The sequence below is a fragment of the Vulpes lagopus genome, chromosome 24, assembly GCF_018345385.1.
Source record: "Vulpes lagopus strain Blue_001 chromosome 24, ASM1834538v1, whole genome shotgun sequence".
NCBI lineage: Eukaryota > Metazoa > Chordata > Mammalia > Carnivora > Canidae > Vulpes > Vulpes lagopus.
Window position 1 is genome coordinate 40,031,408 of NC_054847.1, and position 19,954 is coordinate 40,051,361.

Sequence of the window (19,954 nt, forward strand, 5' to 3'; positions counted from 1 at the left end):
AACCAAATTGTGGAAGACTTTGAAGAATGTCAGTCCAGTTTGTTGAACTTTTTCATACTGCTACTAGGGAGCCTTTTATGATACAATCAGTCATGGTGTCAGATGAGAGCATCATTCTGTGCCTTGCTTACTATTTATTTTGGTACAAAATTAGATTTCATCTTGCACAGATTAAAATATAACTATTATTGGGTACCAAAGGTTTAAGGAAAATTCTGAGAGAGAAAATTCATAAGATTGTCATTGTCATGAGACTTTTTCTAGCAAAAGAGAAGGTACATAGGTATCTTAATTTTAGCTTTTTTTTTTTTTTTTTTTTTTTTTTTATCACCTTGGTCCATGTTGCAGAGCAGCTGTTATGGAATCATAAGTCAGATAAACCCTGAAGTAGAGAATACAGTATAAGTCAAAAAAGGAATCTTAAATTTACCTACCCCTTTTTATTATTGTAACAACTATTTCTTAAAGGTTCATTCCTTTATATCATCAGAAGGAATCTGTGATTAGGAAGTTTGAACCCTTAGGCATCCAAGAGTGCTCCTCCAGAACATCAGTGTCATTATTCCTGGTATCATTAAAGTCATAAGCATCTTATTAATCAACAAGGCTAGAAATCAAAATGTTTACTTGAAAAGCCTCTTCATCTTCTCTTATTTACACATTTTGCTTGGAATAAGTTGTCAGGTGTGGAATTATAGCATTCTTCTGTCTTTATAATTCCAAAACAGACCAGTGAAAAATAATCAGACTCTAGTTAGTGGATTTAAAATGTGTGTTAAACAGACCATTCTTCTCTTGCCTTTTCTTGGTGCCCCCTACATCGCCTGCCAGAACTGTGGGGGTTTTTACTGTATGTTACACAGAGACTGTGATCTGAACTAAAGAAGGAGAGGTGCTATAGGAGAATTTTACTTATAAGATCACTGAATGAAATAGAAAGTGATTTAAGAGAGGCGATGGCATGCCAGAGGGAACCTGCATTTTCTGCTGAGCTGGGTGGCATCCTCACTGTGAGGGTAGATCATACTTTGCAGGGGAGCAGAAGATACCCCGAGGACCATTGCAAGGCCAGGGGTCTTTTGAAGTCTGCCTACTGAGTCTTCCTTTTCTGTCATTTCGTTGCAAGGTGAGTGATCACATCCCCTATGCTGTCCTTCCTACTTTGTTAGAAAAATGATGGAAAACATCAAGAAACTGGCCACTTAACGGTTTACTTTTGCTTTCAAGATAAAATTGTCAGAGTGGTGAGGAAGCTGCCTCCAGAGTTCCCACACAGAGGCTGCAAGAAATCAGCCCTCCCTGGGATTGCCAGAATGCTCCTGCCTGTAATGAATACAGGAATAGTGGAGTGCAGTTAAGGGAAACGATGATTGAAATGCTATAAAACATTGTACTTAGAAAACCTTTGCCCCTTCACAAAACTGCTTCCCAAGGACACAGCTTCAGGGAGCCCTGTCCCTTAGACTGGAGCCATTGCTGCTTGTGCTGCAGAGAGCAGCACTGGGGTTTTCTCTGCAACTCTTAAAATTTCCTAGAAGTAAAGAATGACAGAAAAGTGGTGGATCCCTTGACATTTTGAAATACCGTTCTGACAAACTGGAGCAGGGAACTGCATTAGAGATGTACATGCAGTAAAGGCAGATGTATTTCCATCTTTGGTCTGTAATGTGTGCAGAGTACTGTGCTTGGTCATCTGGGAGATGTAAAGTTACATGCACCATAGTTCCTACCCTCCAGGAGCAACAAACTTGATGAGGAAAAGGGAAATTCACAGAAAGGCTCATATTTAAAAATATCGTGTGGTAAGCGATGAGTAAGTGCTGGCAAAAAATAGAAAACAGTGGGTCACGATTTTTAAAAGGGGTTTATATTTTTATGATCCACAAAACTTGAAGCTAATGTAGGACATGGCTAAGTGGGAGAGTAAAATTTTCAAATACGTGTATGAATGAAGTCATGAATATCAAGATGTCTCCTCCAGGAGGCTTTCCACGTATACTACCTTTTCAACTTCCTGCAAGACTTGTTAACCCAAGAACCGTGGTCTCCTGGAAATTTTTTTGTGTGTGTCATTTGATGGATATGTACATGTATTATATGTAGTTTCCTGGGGAAAAGACCGATGGTTTTCAACAGATTTTTCAAGGGTTCTACAGCAGCAGGTATTCTGAACCACGAACAAACAGTGCATTGGCAGACAAGAGTCTGGGCTTTACAGCATCCTTCATGTCTCTTCACCTCCAGTTCAATCCATTCTCGTTTAACAATTGGCTAGAACATAAAAATGAGTAAATGCCTTTATTTGTTAACTGCATTAAAGTTTATATGCCACATTCTCAATTTTGAAAACAGTCAAGTTCAACATGCTTTTCTTGACTGCCGTTTGAGGAGCCCTCCTGGGTGCTAGGCACATGGCAGTGCACTTTGTCTGCATCAGCCCAACACTCTTGCTCTGTGAGAGTGAGCTGTTTTCTCATTTTACAGACAAGGAAACTGAAGCTCATGATACCTTCTTCGGCCTGCCCCTACTAAGTTATGAAACTGGTTAATTCCCTGTCTTAAATCTGAAGCCTGTGTATCCCTTAAGCAGTCCGCTATACTGTTCTATGATGTGTAAACAGTTTTGTTTCTTCCCCTCAAGAAACAAACAGCCTCTTCTAAATTGATATTTGCTCTTCACAGTCCCTGTTTTTTCTTTTTTTTTTCACTTTATTTTTTTTAATAAATTAATTTTTATTGGTGTTCAATTTACCAATATACAGAATAACACCCAGTGCTCATCCCGTCAAGTGTCCCCCTCAGTGCCCGTCACCCAGTCCCTGTTTTCTAAATGTCAAAATGCCTTTTGAAATAGGTGAGCTTTTACAGCTTGACGGCCATTAGGCTTATGTATACAAATTGTTAGCATTATCTTCGACATAAAGAAAGACATGATACTTAAAACCTAGATGATTTCATCAGATTTAAAAGTAATATCAAACTGTCTTTTCATTTCTTTACCAAACTTGTGTGAAGAATTTACCACATACTTCACATCATTGTACTGGATCAGCGTAGCAGAATATGGAGGAACATAGATGCTTGTTGGGGAAACTTTTTAAAACTATATCTGTGCCTTCATCCCTGATCCCTGTTGAGATATAACAAATATAACATTATTTGAAACCATTTCCATTTTACAGAATGCTGAGTAGGAAGAGACACCTTGCTTGGAATTTAGGATCACTGATATATTTTGAAATTATATATACTTATTTATACATAATTCTTATGAAATTAAAGCATTTTAGAATATGGTATAAAATATTGTAACCTAACTTCTCTCTTTAAAGTATGTGGCTGAGCGAACTGTAAACTTGAGATCTTTTATAGCCTTACTGCTCAAAACCCCCTTTTAGTTAAAGAAAAAAAATCAAAAGTGATTTATACTTTGAAAATGTCTTCGAAAAAAACATCACAAAAGTAAAATTACTTTATTGCTTTGCCTCTTATTTTGTAATTTTAGGTAAGGCACTGACATTTCTTCTGCTGCAGCCCCCTAGCCCCAAACTTCCTCCACACAGTACAATCCGAAGAACAGCCATTGATCTAATTGGACGTGGTTTCACGGTCTGGGAGCCTTACATGGATGTGTCTGCTGTCCTCATGGGGCTTCTTGAACTTTGTGCTGATGCCGAGAAACAGCTCGCCAAGTACGTGCTCAATTCCAGTTAATTTGTGGGGATTTTGTTTGTGTTCTGTCAGTTGGTATTTTGTTTGTTTATTTTTGTTTAAGGTCATTGATTGCCCTTGATAGATTATGTGTTTTTAGTAGATAATGAAACCCCAAATATCTCAATATATGAAATTTTGGATATAGATAAGGAAAGGGAAATCTAATTCTGTAATTTGGGCACACTTGAGATTTAGCATTAAGCCAGTGAATGGCTGATCTGTGACATAGTTTCTAAATTGTGCTTATTGTGCCTTGACATATTATTATCTAATAATAGTGTAAACATATCACTTACAAGGAAAATTGTGTATATACCTGCCCAAACATTTACTCATAGAATACATGACAGATAGTTTGGGGAATTATTCCTTCACACTCATAGTAATTTTTAAATTAAATTTATTGAGGTTTCACTTGCACACAGCCAAGAACCAGCTGTAGGAGGTTGCAGAGATCCAGAGAAGCAGTGATGAGAGTAGAGGGAAAGGCAGATGAGCTGAGGGAGCTGCTGAAATGAAGTAAGTGGGAAGCCCTTGGTAGCCAAGTGGCCAAGAATGATGGGAAGGCAATTGGGGGTGTGATGATAGAGGTTCATGTTGACTTGAGAACTCAGCCTCCTAATTCTTGGAGGAAGGTTTTTGTTTGTTTATTTTAATTTTGCGATTTTATTTTTTAAGAGATTTTATTTATTTTAGAGAAAGAACAGGGGGAGAAACAAAGAGGGACAAGCAGACTCTGTGGTGAACATAGAGCCAGAGGCTGGGGCTCAATGCAGTGCTCAGTCCCCCTACTGTGAGATCATGACCTGAACCAAAATCAAGAGTCAGACGCCTAGCCAACTGAGTCACTCAGGGCCTCTGTTTTTGTTTTTTCAGTATCGCCATCCTAGTGTTAGGAATCTTTGAGTTGGCCCATGGTGCCTATCTAAATGTAAATGTTATCACCTCTGATTTTCTCATTGAATGGCATTTCATCTTATCTTTGTTGACCTTGAAAAAAAACTAGAATTCTCTGCCCTTTTCTTCATGGTTGTCTTTCTCATATCCCTTAGTTCTCTTATGATCCATCATGGCTCTAGGCTCAGGGAGTAGAGATCAAAGAAGCTATTAGAAGGCTAGACTGGGATGCTGTGGCTTTGTCTACAGATTGGACATTCTCAGCCCGAAGTCCCAAGATGGATTGGTAGAAGGTGGTATTTATTTCCAATTTAGGCAGCTGCCTGCCCCCTACCTCCTATCATACTGCCACATTTCCTAAACATTTACTCTGTGTCTTCCTAGCTGTTTGCTTTTCAGCAAGTCATTTCACCTCTTACCTCAGTTCCATCTACAAGTTGGGGCTAATTAAATACCTACCTCATAAAGTTGATACTAAATGTGTTTCTGTTTGCAAAGCACTTGGAAGAATACTTAGCACATACTAAAAGATTAAATGGGAATTCCCTGTATGGTGGTAGTAAAAGTGGTGATGCCATTGTCATTGTTTCAGTCAGCAGATCAAGAGCTGCCTGGTTCTAGAATGAATAGTTTGACATAATGGCAGCCAGGATAGTTTTTGGATGCAGAAGGCCTGAAGGTTCTTGATTGACTAAGAATTCAGAGGGAACTGAGCCCATGAGTTTGAAGCAATAGTAAGAGGCAACTGGCCTTTGTGCAAAGCCCAGAACATATTTTCAACCCTCTCCCTTCATGTTGGCTGCAACTGCCTGTATACCTTCCAATTTTGTTTTGACCTAATTTTATATCCTATTTTCAAAGCTGATCTAAACACCATTTCAATAGTATGCAGTCTTGTTTTGTTGCCTAGGAGAAGTGATAGGCTTTATTTTAGACATAGTATTTAATATTTTGTTTTATTTTGTTTTTAAATCAGTTTACATGAAGCTTATATCAGCAAACATAAAGATATGCTGTGGTTTATCTACATGTAGTATGTCCATAGACACTTTAGTTCTTCAGTAGATAATTTAAATCCTGCTATTACATCCTTTTCTGTCATGAAGATTAGTATAACTCTATACACAGCTCTAAATAAATGAATGTATCAGCATGTAGCCTTGAGGAGTCCAATGTAATTTTCATCATGATAAATTGCATAATAAGCAAGAAAATGTTTGCTTATTAATCTATAACAAGATGTAGATTGAAAATGGCCTGTTACATCCGTGACACCATTGGTACAGGCTGTAGAAGGACTGAGACAGGGTGAAACAGAGCAGGGATGTGTGCCTCCTACCCACATGATGGTGCCTACTGTGCCTGATTTGTGCCTTTGTGCCTGATTTACTCTGTATGTGACGACAGTGCTCAGCAGCCTTGTCTCTAACTGCTGCATTAGGCTCGCTTTATGAAGAAGCTTTTATGTTAGGCTTGTGCTTTTTAAAATTTCAGTTCATGTTAACTGGAAAAGAAAAAACAGGGGCACCTGAGTGGCTTAGTTGAGTAAGCATCTGCCCTCAGCTCAAGTCATGATCCCAAGGTCCTGGGATCGAGTCCTGAGTCACGCTCCCTGCTGGGTGGGGAGTCTGCTTCTCGCTCTCTCTCTGCCCCTCCTCTCCCCATACACTCGCTCACTCATTCTTTTGTGTTCTCTCTCTCAAATAAATAAATCCAGTCTTTAAAAAAAAAGGGGAGGGGGAGGAAAAGAAAAAACGTACGCAGTCCTTCCCTCTTTAATACTGTTCTTGTGAGTTTATGAAAAAGGGGATTGAAGGGGGAGCTAACTCAGACTGCTACCTAGTTCTGTAAAACACATATGATAGCAGAGTTTCTTTCTTCCTTTCTCTCCCATGTATTGACAACCTCTGTCAGAGATTATTCCTGAGAGGTCTCCCGAGAAACTATAGATGGCTTAATTGATAGGGCATTTTTCCAGAATTAAAATGCCTTTATTTTAGAAATAGGACTGAGAATTTTACATCTTTGAAATCAAAATAATGCCAGTTTTCTAATGTGTTTAGCTATTTTACCAGATTTTAAACTATGTTTATTAACTAAGCAAGCTTTTATTGAGTAGTTAATATATGGAAGGTACAATATTGGGTATTATATTTAGTTACAAAGTTGCATCAGACAAAGATTCTGTCTCCAAGGTACTTACAATCTGAAGGAAGGATAAGATCTGATGATGCAAAAAGAGGAGAGTAAAAGGTAGGGACACTCAGAAGATGGGGAGGTGAGTCACAGCTGGGTGCTCAGAAAGGATGCCAGGAAGAGTTTTATTTACATCTCCCATTTGAATAATTTTGAGGAAAGGCAAAAGGACAGAGGTGGAAATGTATGAGCATGCCCCACAGATGCCGAAGAGCTCCTTAAAACATATGGCAAATGACTGTAAACATGGTTTTTAACCAATTTTATTTTATTCATTCCTTGCAGAACTTAAACTGTGGGGAGTGCCCATCTAAAACTTGAACATAAGTTCTTTCCCAGTTATCTCAGGGGAATAGAATCAGGGTTAAAGAGAGGATTTTCTCTTTTATCTTATAAAATGATTATAAAATGATAATAGAAGTTTATAAAATGAATCTGAAAGAGGTTCTGTCTCTTGTCCACAGAAATACTGGTCATTGGAAAAGGTGAGCTTCAGACCTAGGTCTCACTGACCTCAAGAGCTCTGCTCCTACCCCTGTGCCATCTTGCACCCACACAGCTACAGATCAAGAGAATATTAAGCATAAAACAGCCTATTCAAAGGACATAAAAGCTGCCAACTCAATTGTCAGTGTACTTTCAGATTTTAAAAGTATACTGAATGAAATCATTTCCATGAAGAATTTTGTACCTTCTAGAAATTAATAGCCTATTTAAATATCATTAAGCTCCTTGAGTGCCTGGGTCATGTATTATGCATTTATTCATATTTATTCATAACACCTGTCACATGATTTGCATTTAATAAACATTTAATAATGTCAAAGAATTTTAGAGATGAGCATCTTCAACAGTATTCAATCCAGTGTTTTCAGTATGCTATCCAATAAAAACAAGGTTTAGAGAGATGATACAACTTACCTGAGATCTCACCAGTACTAGAAAAGCTAAAACAATCACCCAGGTCTCCCGACTCTCATTTTGCTTCTCCCATACCTGTATGGTCATGCCACCCTTTATGTGACAGGTGATCCACAGGGAGACTCTCAGAGGAATTTTTTAAATTAATGATTATGGGCTGCTCATTTGTGATGGACTGTTTTTGTTTTTGTTTTTTGATGGACTGTTTAATAGAGAATGCAGACTGCTCTCATTGAAATCCTAGATAGAACCATTCCTAGCTAATTGTGAGAAAAAAAGAAACATGCAGTATTATGTATTTTATAAATCCTTCTTTTTTTTGGTCACCATGGTTATGTACATATGGATAAAATGTTAGAAACAATAGAAAATCCTACCCTGTAAAAGAACAGAAAAATCCTTGTGCTTTTTAAAGACTATCTCCCTTCTGTACGTGTTGTGGTCTAATTCTGATTCTGTTTTCCTAGTTCATGTTGCAGGGCCTTTGCTCTCAAAGAGAACAGCAGAGCCGTGCTGGCTCCCATTGCTGACGGGGGCAATCTCTCATCTCCTATGGCTATGATGGAAGAATATTAATGAATTACCGAAAGCCCATTGCTTTTCTGCAATATTCAGTTTACCAAACTTTTTTTTTTAAGATTTTATTTATTCTTGAGAGAATAAATAAATAAATAAATAAAATAAATTATATATTATTTATAATATTATATAATATTATATAATAAATTATATATTATTTATTATAAATAAATAAATAAATTATATTTATTATATATTATATAATATTATATAATATTATGTAATAAATTATATATTATTTATTTATTATAAATAAATAAATAAAATAAATTATATATTATTTATAATATTATATAAATAAATAAATAAATTGAATAAATTGTATATTATTTATAATATTATATAATATTATATAATAAATTATATATTATTTATTTATTATAGATAAATAAATAAATAAATTATATATATTATATATTATTTATAATAAATAAATAAATAAATAAATAAATAAATAAATAATTCTTGAGAGAATAAATAAAAGAGAGAGAAAGGCAGAGACACAGGCAGAGGGAGAAGCAGGCTCCCTGCATTGAGCCCAATGGGGGACTCGATCCCGGGACTGTGGGGTCACGTACTGGGCTGAAGGCAGACACTCAACCACTGAGCCACCCTAGCGTCCCTTTACCAAACTGTAAAAGAGAAACATATAGTCAACTAGAAACCCTGTGCTTTCATTAACATACAGATAAACCCCATATGTTAGAAAGAAATGTTATTTTTGAACTATATACTTGGAGAAAAAGAATTGACATTTTAACTCAAATTTTAACCGTACTTTTTAACTATGAGACGGGGTAGAGAATATATCATATAAACACTAAGGTATTTTTAGGATTTTATATTTAAACTATGTTTCCTATTCACTTTTATTTATTTAAATTTTTTTATTAAAAAATAATTTTTTTTACATGTGTGCAAGTGGGAGGGAGGAGCAGAGGGAGAGAGAGAATCTGAAGCAGTCTCCATGCCCAGTGCAGAGCCCAGTTCAGGGCTCAGTCTGAGGACCCTGAGATCATGACCTGAGCCAAAATTAAGAGTCAGATGCTTAACTGCCTGAACCACCCAGGCGCCCCAGACATTTATTTTTAATAGAAAATGTATAATCTGAGGAAACCACTTAACTAAATTATGTTAGCATAGTTTTTACAACTCATGGTTGTAAATGTATACAACATATAGGAAATAGATGTAAAAACTGGGCACTTGTTGGGGGAATCACATTTGTGTTTAGGAGACTAATGCTACATTTGAGTTATCAAATTAAGGTTTAATATAACAGACAAGAATTGATGATTCCTTGATACATTAAAGACACTTGCTAGTAAGTGTCTGGAAGGGGTAAGATGGAATTCCCAGTTATGAAACGAAGTATGCATTTCTAAAATAATTCTGGTCCCTGTTTTCCATGAGGAGTGTTTTCCGTGCCCTGTTACTGTGTATCTTCGTCGGTTTGGGCGACTGTAACAAAATAGCACAGACTAGGGGCTTCCACAACAGAATCTTACTTGTTAGAGTTCTGGAAGCTGGGAATTCCGGGAAGGAGGTGCTCACAAGGCGAGTTTCATTCTGAGGCCTCTTCTCTGGGCCTGTAGATGGCTGCTGTGCCGCTGCGTGCTTGGGAGCGAGCCAGAGCACTCCTTTGGGAGTGAGCCAGAGCACGTTTTCTGGTCTGTTATACGGCAGGGATCCCATCATGAGGGCCTCACCCACCTGGCTCCTCTGACCCTAAGTACCTCCCTGAGGTTCCGTCTCCAAATACTGTCACAGCAAATTTTCAGGGGACACAAGCATTTAGTTCGTAATACTGTTTGACCATGATTTGTGGGTTATTCTATGAAAGATTAAGTGGTTCTTCCCCCTGAATATTCTCTTACAGTATTCCTGAATTTGACAGATGGGGAAGTCTGACAATTGTAGATGGTGACATTTAACTATAGTGGTCTGACGTGTGACTTCTAAGATGCTTTTACCACGATGGAGTAAGGGTTAGAGCAGATTAATGAGCAGTCACGTGAGGAATGAGCTCAGCCTGAGTGGACTGTTTCTCTATTCATGATTTTTATTTACAGTATCTGTCATCACTCGTGTTTCATGTGGGATGGGTATACTGAAATGCTGAGTAAAATAGAGAGTATGTCCTATCCTATTTTTTTAACTAAAGACCCTTCTTAAAAGCCTATATAACCAATGAACTGCATAACAGCCAAATAAGCAGGATGCGATGAAGATCCCAGAATAAGACAGACACCCCTTTAATTTTGCACCTCTGATAGTAGAATCCTCCTTCATTCAGTTAGAATCCCACATTAAAATATATCACATACACAGCACACCTTTGACTTTGAAGATAACTATGTGTAGAATTAGACTTTGCCTGTTGGGACGACTAGATCAATTACTTTGACTTCATTGCTTGGTCAGTTCAGTCAAATAACTGGCTTAAGCGATTTTTTTTTTCCTGCTGGATTTTCCAGGTAACTTCATTTAGCGCATAACTCTCAAGCTACCACTACGTCCAAGGGGCTGCACTGGGCACTTTGGGGGGATCACAGGATTAGAAGGCATGGTACCAGTCTGCATAGAGTCCATGATACAAAACTAATTCATAATGCTTGGCAGAAAGAGATCCAGTGCTAAGAGCCTAGGATAAACGGGTTTTGTTGTTGGTTGGTTTTGTTTCAATAGATTGTAATTGAATGCTCTAGCAATTGCAGGACAACTCTTGGCTTCCACAAGAACTGAACAGAGGGGTGGGGAGAGCGTGCTAATGGGGGCAGTGGTAGTGGAGGAGCGTAAGCCACGTGCTCTAGTCAGAAGAGGAATGGAATTCTAGGGACCAGCTTTGAACTTAGCCTGGCCTCAGGAACAGAGGTGTGTTGCAAAGACAGAGTCATAAATTAGTGAAACTAGATTATGGAGGGCCTGGAACCTCAAGCCAAGGTTTTAAGATTTTTCTTAGAAGCACTGGTCCCCACTGAGGTTTTTAAGCACTTTAACCATGAAGTAAAGTTAGTGCTTTTGGAAGATTACTCTGATGTGATGCATTATATAGGCTACAGAGGGGATTCTTCCCCTGTGCCTTGGCAAATTCTCTCTGTTCCCACACTCCCAACCTCCCTGCCTGTGTACCATGGATGTGCTGAATGAACCTGTGCAGACGACTGACCTCAGAGCAATAGATGTGTCTGCATCCTGAAGTCCTGCACTGCAGCCATCAGATGCTGATCAAGAGAATCACTCAAATGTACCCTCTGATGCCTCTTACAAATTGTTGGATGTTCCACCTTCCACTGAATTCATGAGCAATACTTTTACTGTCTTTGGTTACCTGCTGCAGCTTCTCTTCCAGACGCCAAACTTTTACCATTTTTCCTACCACAAGAAGTGTGCCTATTTCTTCCCAAATTCACAAGATCATTTGCTGAGATGGATTAAGGGTATTGTATGATAGGGCTTTTAACTTGAAACCAGTGACCTGCTGCTAGTTGATCTCATTTTCTTTTCACTTTGTTTCTATTTATGAGAGTCATCTTGGGCACAACAAGCATCTATTGTCTGTATAATATATATAGGTGAGACGTAGGACTGGGGTTTTTACATTTGCCTGCTTATTTAATCATCTTGTCAGCCTTGGAAGTTGTTATTTTAATAGACCCATTTTACAAATGTTGTGCTTTACTCAGGCCAGGTTGGCCACAGGGCACCGCATAAGGATTGAGGGACAATATCCATTTGTCATCCTCAGGTGAACACATACGTGCAGAGTCATTCATTCTCATTCTTTCCTTCTCTTTCTCTCCCTCCACTCCCTTCTTGGCTTCCCACTAAACGTTTTACTCCTGAAGGAACAAAGAAGGTCTGGAAGAGAGGTGGGTTGTGCGGTTAGTAGGATTCCGTTTGTATGAGTAGAACTCCAGTTTCCAACTGCAAGCCATCACAACAGCACACAGCAAGGAATGGATGGGACTTTTCTGGACTCCAGGAGATGCTCTAACACTTGGTCTGCAAAAGGGAGATCCCATCTCTTAGAAACTCGGGAGATAGTATAGCCACCCATAGGGAGTGTGGACAGGCAGCCAGAACCATGAAGCTCAGCAGGGTCAACATGTTGTCTTTCACCCTATTTCCCTTGATACAACCTAGCCCTTTAGGGAAGCCACATTATTAACACATAGGTGTGGTTCAGATACAGTCCTCAGTGCCATTCCCTAAACTTGGTCAAGCAGTGTATTGCCTACCCCATTCCCTTAAAATTGGTCATTTGAACCCACACAGTAAGACTTCTTTCTTGGGACACCTGGGTGGCTCAGCGGTTAGGGCGAGAGCCAAAGGCAGTCTGGGGATCGTCCCAGCCTGGGGATCAAGTCCCACATCGGGCTCCCTGTGAGGACCCTGCTTCTCCCTCTGCCTGTGTCTCTGCCTCTCTCTCTGTGTCTCTCATGAATAAATAAAATCTTTTAAAAAAATACTTTAAAGACTTCTTTCTTTAGCCCAATTTGAATTTGATCTTTCTGAGGACTTTTGAATCCGTTCTGCCATTTAGTATAGTTACTTTCCATTACAATTTTATTTCCACACCAATTGATAACCGTGCATCTGTATCTTCAGTTAATCACAATTGACATTGGAAAGAACAGAGATGAAGTCCGCGTGTCACAATGGACCACTGGAAACCTCACCCAGGGATGCCATCTAGCTACTCATCCAAAGTCGCTGAGTTTAGTCATGTTACCATTTCATTAATCCAGTTAACCATAATGTGGGCGAGCCCCCTGCCCTTTATTTATACCACCATTCAGCTGTCTGAGAAAACATCATACCTTGGCACCTCGATGAACTCTGGACCCAGTTTTCTCCTTCATAAAAATGCTGGTACCATCGCCCTCTTTAGGGATATTCTGGGCAGGTGCAGGAAGACATGAAACAGCACAGGAAAGCTCAATTTCAAACCTAGACCCTCAGTTTCACCTCCAGTTCTTTCTCTTCTCTGTCACACCTTCCACGCATAGGTCAGGCTGCCCAGGAGGTAGACATTCCTGCTGGATGGCTGCCTGTTGGGCAGGGAGGTTGCCTGGGGATCTTTTCCAACTCCCAGCATTCTGTGATTTTATTGATCTTAGGAAATTTGATTTAGGTTTGCTCAGAATTTAGTTAACATACCATTTGAGTTTCAGCCTTTCAGTATTACCAACACCTTTTCATGCTGACGAGAGAAACATAGAATATCTTAAAAGTGTAATTAGCTTCTGAATTTTTTAAAACTTAAACTATGATCTAAACTCTATAATAATTAAGCAATCTAGGTCAGCATGCTCATGCCTTTGTGGGATTCTCAGTAGTAATGTTTAATCCTGAAAAGAACCTGGCTACCTACCCCGCCCTGCTATACTGCCGAAGGCTCCTTTTCCAGTCCCCTACTGGATCTCCAGCATCAAGATCTTCTGTGGAGGTGATGTGGGCACTGATGGCATTCTTTCTGTTTCTTGTTCAGAATGTGTGTGTTTTGTCACCTAACATCTCCTTTTTAGTGGTGAATATCAGAGGACCCCCTCCATCCTCCTGAGTTCCTGCTTTGTATCTATTCTCAGTTATTATCAGTCAAAGATTTAAGCAATGTAGCAGTCACTAAGAAATTGTAGGCAGAATTTCCTAGAATCAACTTCCCTTCTTTAAACAGTGATAAGAATGCCCATGTAATGCGTACTTACTTTCATCTAAAAGTTAAAATAATGATTCTTAGACGAATCTGTAAAAACATTTGTAAACATTTTGAGAATTTTTAGTAAACAATCCAGTTTACACATGAGGTATACAGACTTACGTAATTAGAGCAGTACAGATCTTGATATAATTTCATATGGATATTTAAGAATGAAGATATGTGACTAGAGGGAGAAACTATAATGGATCACATACTGAGTAGCAAAATGCTCCTTGTGTATAGTTGACGAGTAGATCACATTCCACATTTTAATGAAGAGTCTTACTAGTTTTCACAGGAGTCTATTATATAAAATATACAGGAAGCTTACAAACAGAATATCATCATTTTTATGTTTTAGGGGTGGGTGGCAAAGGAATATAACATCACTATCCTGATCAGGATGTTCTCACAGTTCGGAAAGATTTATTTTGTCATGTACATACTCTTAAAAATAACCTGGACAATGCCATGCCCATGATCTTTATAGAGAGAAAATAAGTGTCCATTAATAATTTTTGCATCAACACAAAATAACTATTGGCAGAACATTGTAGATTGGTTCTAAAAGTATTGAGCATGGGGTAAATTAACAGTACCGAGGATATTTTAAACTAAAAATAATATTAAAAACTAAAAATAATTTTGCAGTTTTGAGTTCTTTTTGATAATTATATGGATGGAAGTGAATTTTGCTTCCTTTCAGGTACACGTCCTTAAATGAAGCCTTTTTCTTTGGCCTTATAAACAAATTATTACCTCTAATTTTTTTATTTTTTTTTGGCAAAAAATTTGAAAATACCCAGCACAGTCTTCTTTCTTGCCTGATTCTGAGCTTTGTGATATGCATTCAGTACTAGTTCTTGATAATTTGTTAACAAGGCGTTTTTAACACTTTGGACAGATGCACATACTGTTTTCAATCTTCACGGTTAATTATTCGATTTTGTATTTGATGCCAGAACACCCTGACTCCTAATCACTGCTCATTGTTGCAAGTCCATTATATTCTAACTGTTTGAGTGCTCCCATTGACCTTGAACTGACATTATAAGCTGTGTCTAATCTTTTCAGTCTATATTTCAAATGCTTCTTTTCTTTTTTCCTTTTTTTCCTGATCCCTGTTTAGCATCACAATGGGTCTGCCTCTTAGCCCTGCAGCTGACTCCGCCCGCTCTGCAAGGCATGCCCTCTCGCTCATCGCCACTGCCAGACCACCCGCCTTCATCACAACTATAGCCAAAGAGGTGAGCAGAGCCTCTCTGTGTGCTCCATCTTCTCATTTAAAGGAATTATTACGTACTGTGAGCTGAGGGTCCATATCCACAAATAATCCTTCCAATTTGTTCTACAACAGTGCAAGTTAATTTAGTGCTAAAATGAATACATACGTACCTGTATGCATGTACCCTGAATTCCACAGCAACGCATTCCTTACTTGTGCTTTTTGTATTCATTTCTGTTCTCAAAGTTAACTCCCTTGCAAATATTTGAAATCAATATTTCAATCTGAAATATAACAGGCTTATTCAAATTAAAATATACTAAAGATATTCACATTTTATAAGTGTAAATATCTTCCCGTAATCAACACTGAACTTATTTAACACTGGCTCTTCAACTGTAAACAAAAATGTAAGTCATAAACTTGCTAATTGTTTTCCCTATTACATGTCACAGATAAAGACTTGAATGCCAATTGATTCCCACATTCTTAGTGTTCTAACTAATTGCCCACATCTAACTGAAAAACTAGTAAAGAACAATGAACCAATTATAGAATCTTTCCTGTAGGTCTTAGTAGTGGGAGAGAAAGAAAAGGATGATAAGCCCCTACATTTTTTCTTAAAGGTTTGTTCCATTTCAGCATAAATAATGTGCACGCTTGGTGTCCATGGGGTATGAACTCCGTCTGAGTTGTTTTTCCTGTAGCTATGATGAATTTTTAAAATACTAAATAAATACCTCTGAGTCTACCCTGATAACCTGAAACCTGCTGGGCCCGTCTCTACCCCAGAGCCATTCTTAATAGGCATGCAGCAAGTATTTGTGACATGAAGGTAGCTTTAGAAGGGAGGAAGGAAGGTCTTGTTAATAGCAGATTGTATGGGTTTATATGAGGTGGTGGGACTTTGAATTCATACCTAAAATAAATTTGTAGAGTAAAGGGGGTGTGTTCTGCTGTTAGTGCATAGTGTTACAGAAAGGTTGCACTGTGTTTAAAATATGCATGTGTATGTTATAGATCTATGATTTGTAGATATTACATATTTATATGAAGTATATATTTATAAATGAGCAGATTTATTAGCCTGGAATTTCTTACCAGTTTTTTTTATCAGTTGAGTATGCATAGACAGTAATACTGAATATATTGAATAAGTCTGGTCTCATATACAGGTCCTAAAAGTACCAGTCATAAAACTGCCTCTTTAAAGAGTAAGCAAGTATCTGTGTTGATTATGTTTTTGAACTTAATTTTCACCTTCTACATGAGTTTTTTTTTTTTTTTAATTAATTCATGAGAGACACAGAGAGAAAGAGGCAGAGACATAGATAGAGAGAGAAGCAGGCTCCATGCGGGGAGCCCGATGTGGGACTCGATCCTGGGACTCCAGGATCACGCCCTGAGCCAAAAGGCAGACGCTCAACCGCTGAGCCACCCAGGCATCCCAATATGAATATTTTTAAATGAACTGTTAGAATAGCCATGCTTTCCACTCCAACATTTGGCTAGAAAGGTATTTTAAAAATATTTTAGGGACGCCTGGGTGGCTTAGCGGTTGAGCGTCTGCCTTTGGCTCAGGGCATGATCCTGGAGTCCCGGGATCGAGTCTCACATCGGGCTCCCAGTGAGGAACCTGCCTCTCCTTCTGTCTATGTGTCTGCCTCTCTCTCTCTGTGTCTCTCACGAATAAATAAATAAAATCTTAAAAAATATTTTTTAATGTTAATGTTTTACTAATTGCCAGTTGATTTCCACATTCTTAGTGTTCTAATATTTCAATGTGATAGTTCACATGTATTATCTTGTAAAAATAAATTTTCCGCTTAGAGTTTTAGATTAAGATCCTAAAGTATTTCTATTTCTCACTGTTTCTGTCTTCTTCTCCCCTGTCATGCCCACTCCTCCATGGCTAGCCCAGCACCTACCAATGTTCTTTCTCCTCTGAATGATTAAGACTTATAATTTGTACAGGGAAGAAAAATCACAGTGAACTTATATTTACAATGCTTATTATTTTTGGAGGCATGTTCATTTGAATTTCTCAACTTCATTATATGGCACCAAGAATGGTACCTGGGACACAGAAGTCTTATGTAAGCATCATTTACTGTTATTACTTGAGAGCAAGTCTCGTGTCTCTTACTTGCTGGTGTCTTCTAACTGCTCTCTTGACTTCAGCATCAGATATGCCAAATCCACAAACCTTCAATCTGTCTTTTGAAAAATGTCATGGTAGTATTATATTAAAGTCTCCTATTATACCCAAGAACTTACAGGATTTTATTAGAGAATACTTAGTTTTTATTTTACTAAAAACTGTATTTTACTATTTTTTTTTTTTTTTTTTTTTGTAATCAAGTGTTTCCTGACCCACCCCAAGAGATTTGTTTTTGTTGATTCTCTTTTTCTTCCCCAGTTGTATTAACAAGTGAAAAATAAACCACTGGCTAGAAATGCAAAACTGAATTTTTTTAGTAAAAGTATCAGCCATATCTATAGCATGGTTATGTCTTCACAGGTACACAGACATACAGCTCTTGCAGCAAATACCCAGTCACAACAGAACATGCACACGACAACTCTTGCACGAGCTAAAGGGGAAATTCTGAGAGTCATTGAGATTCTTATTGAAAAGATGCCCACAGATGTTGTGGATCTTCTTGTGGAGGTAAGATATCCTGCTTTAAATGTTACAGCAACAGCCTATATTTAATGTCCATGTAGTAATATAAATCAGCATTTTTATTTCCAAGGAAATAAAAAGAGAGCATTAAAAGAATTATCTAAAGAAAGAGAGGGAGATAATTAAATGAATTAACTTTAGTACCATTTCTAGGGACCTTACTTAAATTTCATTAAAAGTCAAAATGATAACTGTGTACTTATCATTCTAGGGAAGTAGTCTGTATTGGAGTACTTTTTAAAGGGTATGTTCTTGCATATAACTAAACAAAAACTTGTGTGCGTGAATAAAAGGTATCTATATTGTACATAAATATGCATTGGCTTTGAAGTCAACAAGTTTTGTTTCTATATGTTACTGCTCTTTTTTTTATATTTTTCACAGATAAGAGAGAGAATATCTTATAGTATAGAGTAACTATATTGTAACTTCAATAAATATGCTATAGTTGTAAATATTGTGATCAAACCATCTAGAATTTTCATGCAGCTGAGGCCTTAAATAATTTGTATTTTGGAAAATTAAGTATTTGAAATTAATTTTGGATTTACATCTTTTCTATAAAGGTTATGGACATCATTATGTACTGCCTTGAAGGATCTTTAGTTAAAAAGAAAGGTCTTCAAGAATGTTTCCCAGCCATCTGCAGGTAAAGAAGCCTTCAATAGCATGCAAAATAAATAATTTTTACTAACAATTTTGAAAAAATTTTTAGCAGGATGAGTTAGTAGTTTTGTTAGAAATCCAGTTATAAATTAATATCTGCTTACTTTCTGAAAACAATTTAGGCAGATCATAGTAAAAAACACAGGTATAATAGAACTAGTATTTGAAACTGGGTACTGATGAGATTTTTTTCAAAACTTAAAAAAATGAGTAAGAGATAGCATCTGTTTAGTTTGTATGTGTTCATATATTCATCACTGAAATTAGCATTTACATTATAAAAGGAAGAGTTTAGGAAGCTTCAGACTTAGAAAGTATACTATTCAGTCAAAGGAACCTTTCCTACCACATTTTCACATTTTAAGTTTTATTTTTAATTTAAAAGCATTTTTCGTATGTCTTACTAAGTGTAGGTGTTTTCCCTATGAGAAGGCTGGCCAAGAGCAGTTAGAGTTGACATAAATAATGTTGCATATGTTAAGCATAACCAATAATTTTAAACATGTATAGCATGTAACTGTTATGAAATGAAGGGTTTTTTTGGGGGGGGGGTTAAATGTCAAATGTAGTAGTGTTTATTTTCCCTTTAAAGTAGTTTTTGGTTCTTAAAATGTGTGTAGCTTGAGGAACATTTTGTTAGGAAATGTTTTACCTCCAAGTGGTCAGTGGAAATAGTGCTTAAATCTATTGAAAATCATTGTTTATATAGAAAACAGAACAACCAGTTAGTCATAGCTACATAACAGTTTTCTTTTTAAGACAAATTCAGTGACCTCCTTACTTATGTTTTCTCAGTTCTATGCACATACAGTAGTAAAAAGCTTTATTTTAGACTATAAGCTTCCCGAGAGCAGTGATGGTATATGACGCATCATTGTCTTCTGTATCTCCTGGCATTTCAGCAGGTGTTTGCTGAATTACTTGTACTACATGAGTCTTCCAATATCTTTTTCCATATTTACAGTAGGCTTCATATTGTAGCCTCTTCGTTTTTGCTGCTGCTGAGTCATGCCACCCTGAATACCCAAAAGGAAAAGATTATGCTGAAATATACATGTGTACAGATGTATTTTCTTGTGGTACAGATTAGGTGTGTTAGAATCCAGTCTTTTTTTTTTAACATCATGCCACATTGTCTGGTTTGTGTTCTTTTTTGTTAAAACTTATCATATAAAATCTTTTAATGCAGTTAACTGATGAGAGGACGTGTAGCTGCTGTATTCCTAGTCAGTCCTTCTCTAAGGAAATGCCTATGTGAAAATGGACATTGGGTCGTGACTTTATAGAGGCGATGATTATCACAGAGCTGAGTGTTAGCAAAGGATTCCTTACAGCTCCAGTCTTGGCAATATAAACTAAGCTTCCT

General features: G+C 37.4%; 1 protein-coding gene across 7 annotated transcripts in view; it reads left to right on the plus strand.

Annotated features, from left to right (window-relative positions):
• Positions 1 to 19,954, plus strand: part of WDR7 (WD repeat domain 7) — a 358,780-nt gene that overhangs the window by 244,140 nt on the left and 94,686 nt on the right. For 5 of the 7 annotated variants that reach the window (XM_041739719.1, XM_041739720.1, XM_041739721.1 and 2 more), the window contains 4 exons: positions 3,506 to 3,692; positions 15,141 to 15,258; positions 17,758 to 17,907; positions 18,489 to 18,571. In XM_041739719.1, the coding sequence (XP_041595653.1) occupies positions 3,506 to 3,692; positions 15,141 to 15,258; positions 17,758 to 17,907; positions 18,489 to 18,571 (538 nt within the window). Of the gene's footprint in view, positions 1 to 3,505; positions 3,693 to 7,271; positions 8,161 to 13,669; positions 13,993 to 15,140; positions 15,259 to 17,757; positions 17,908 to 18,488; positions 18,572 to 19,954 lie in introns of those variants that run through there. The other 2 variants (XM_041739724.1, XM_041739725.1) reach the window with 2 other exon arrangements.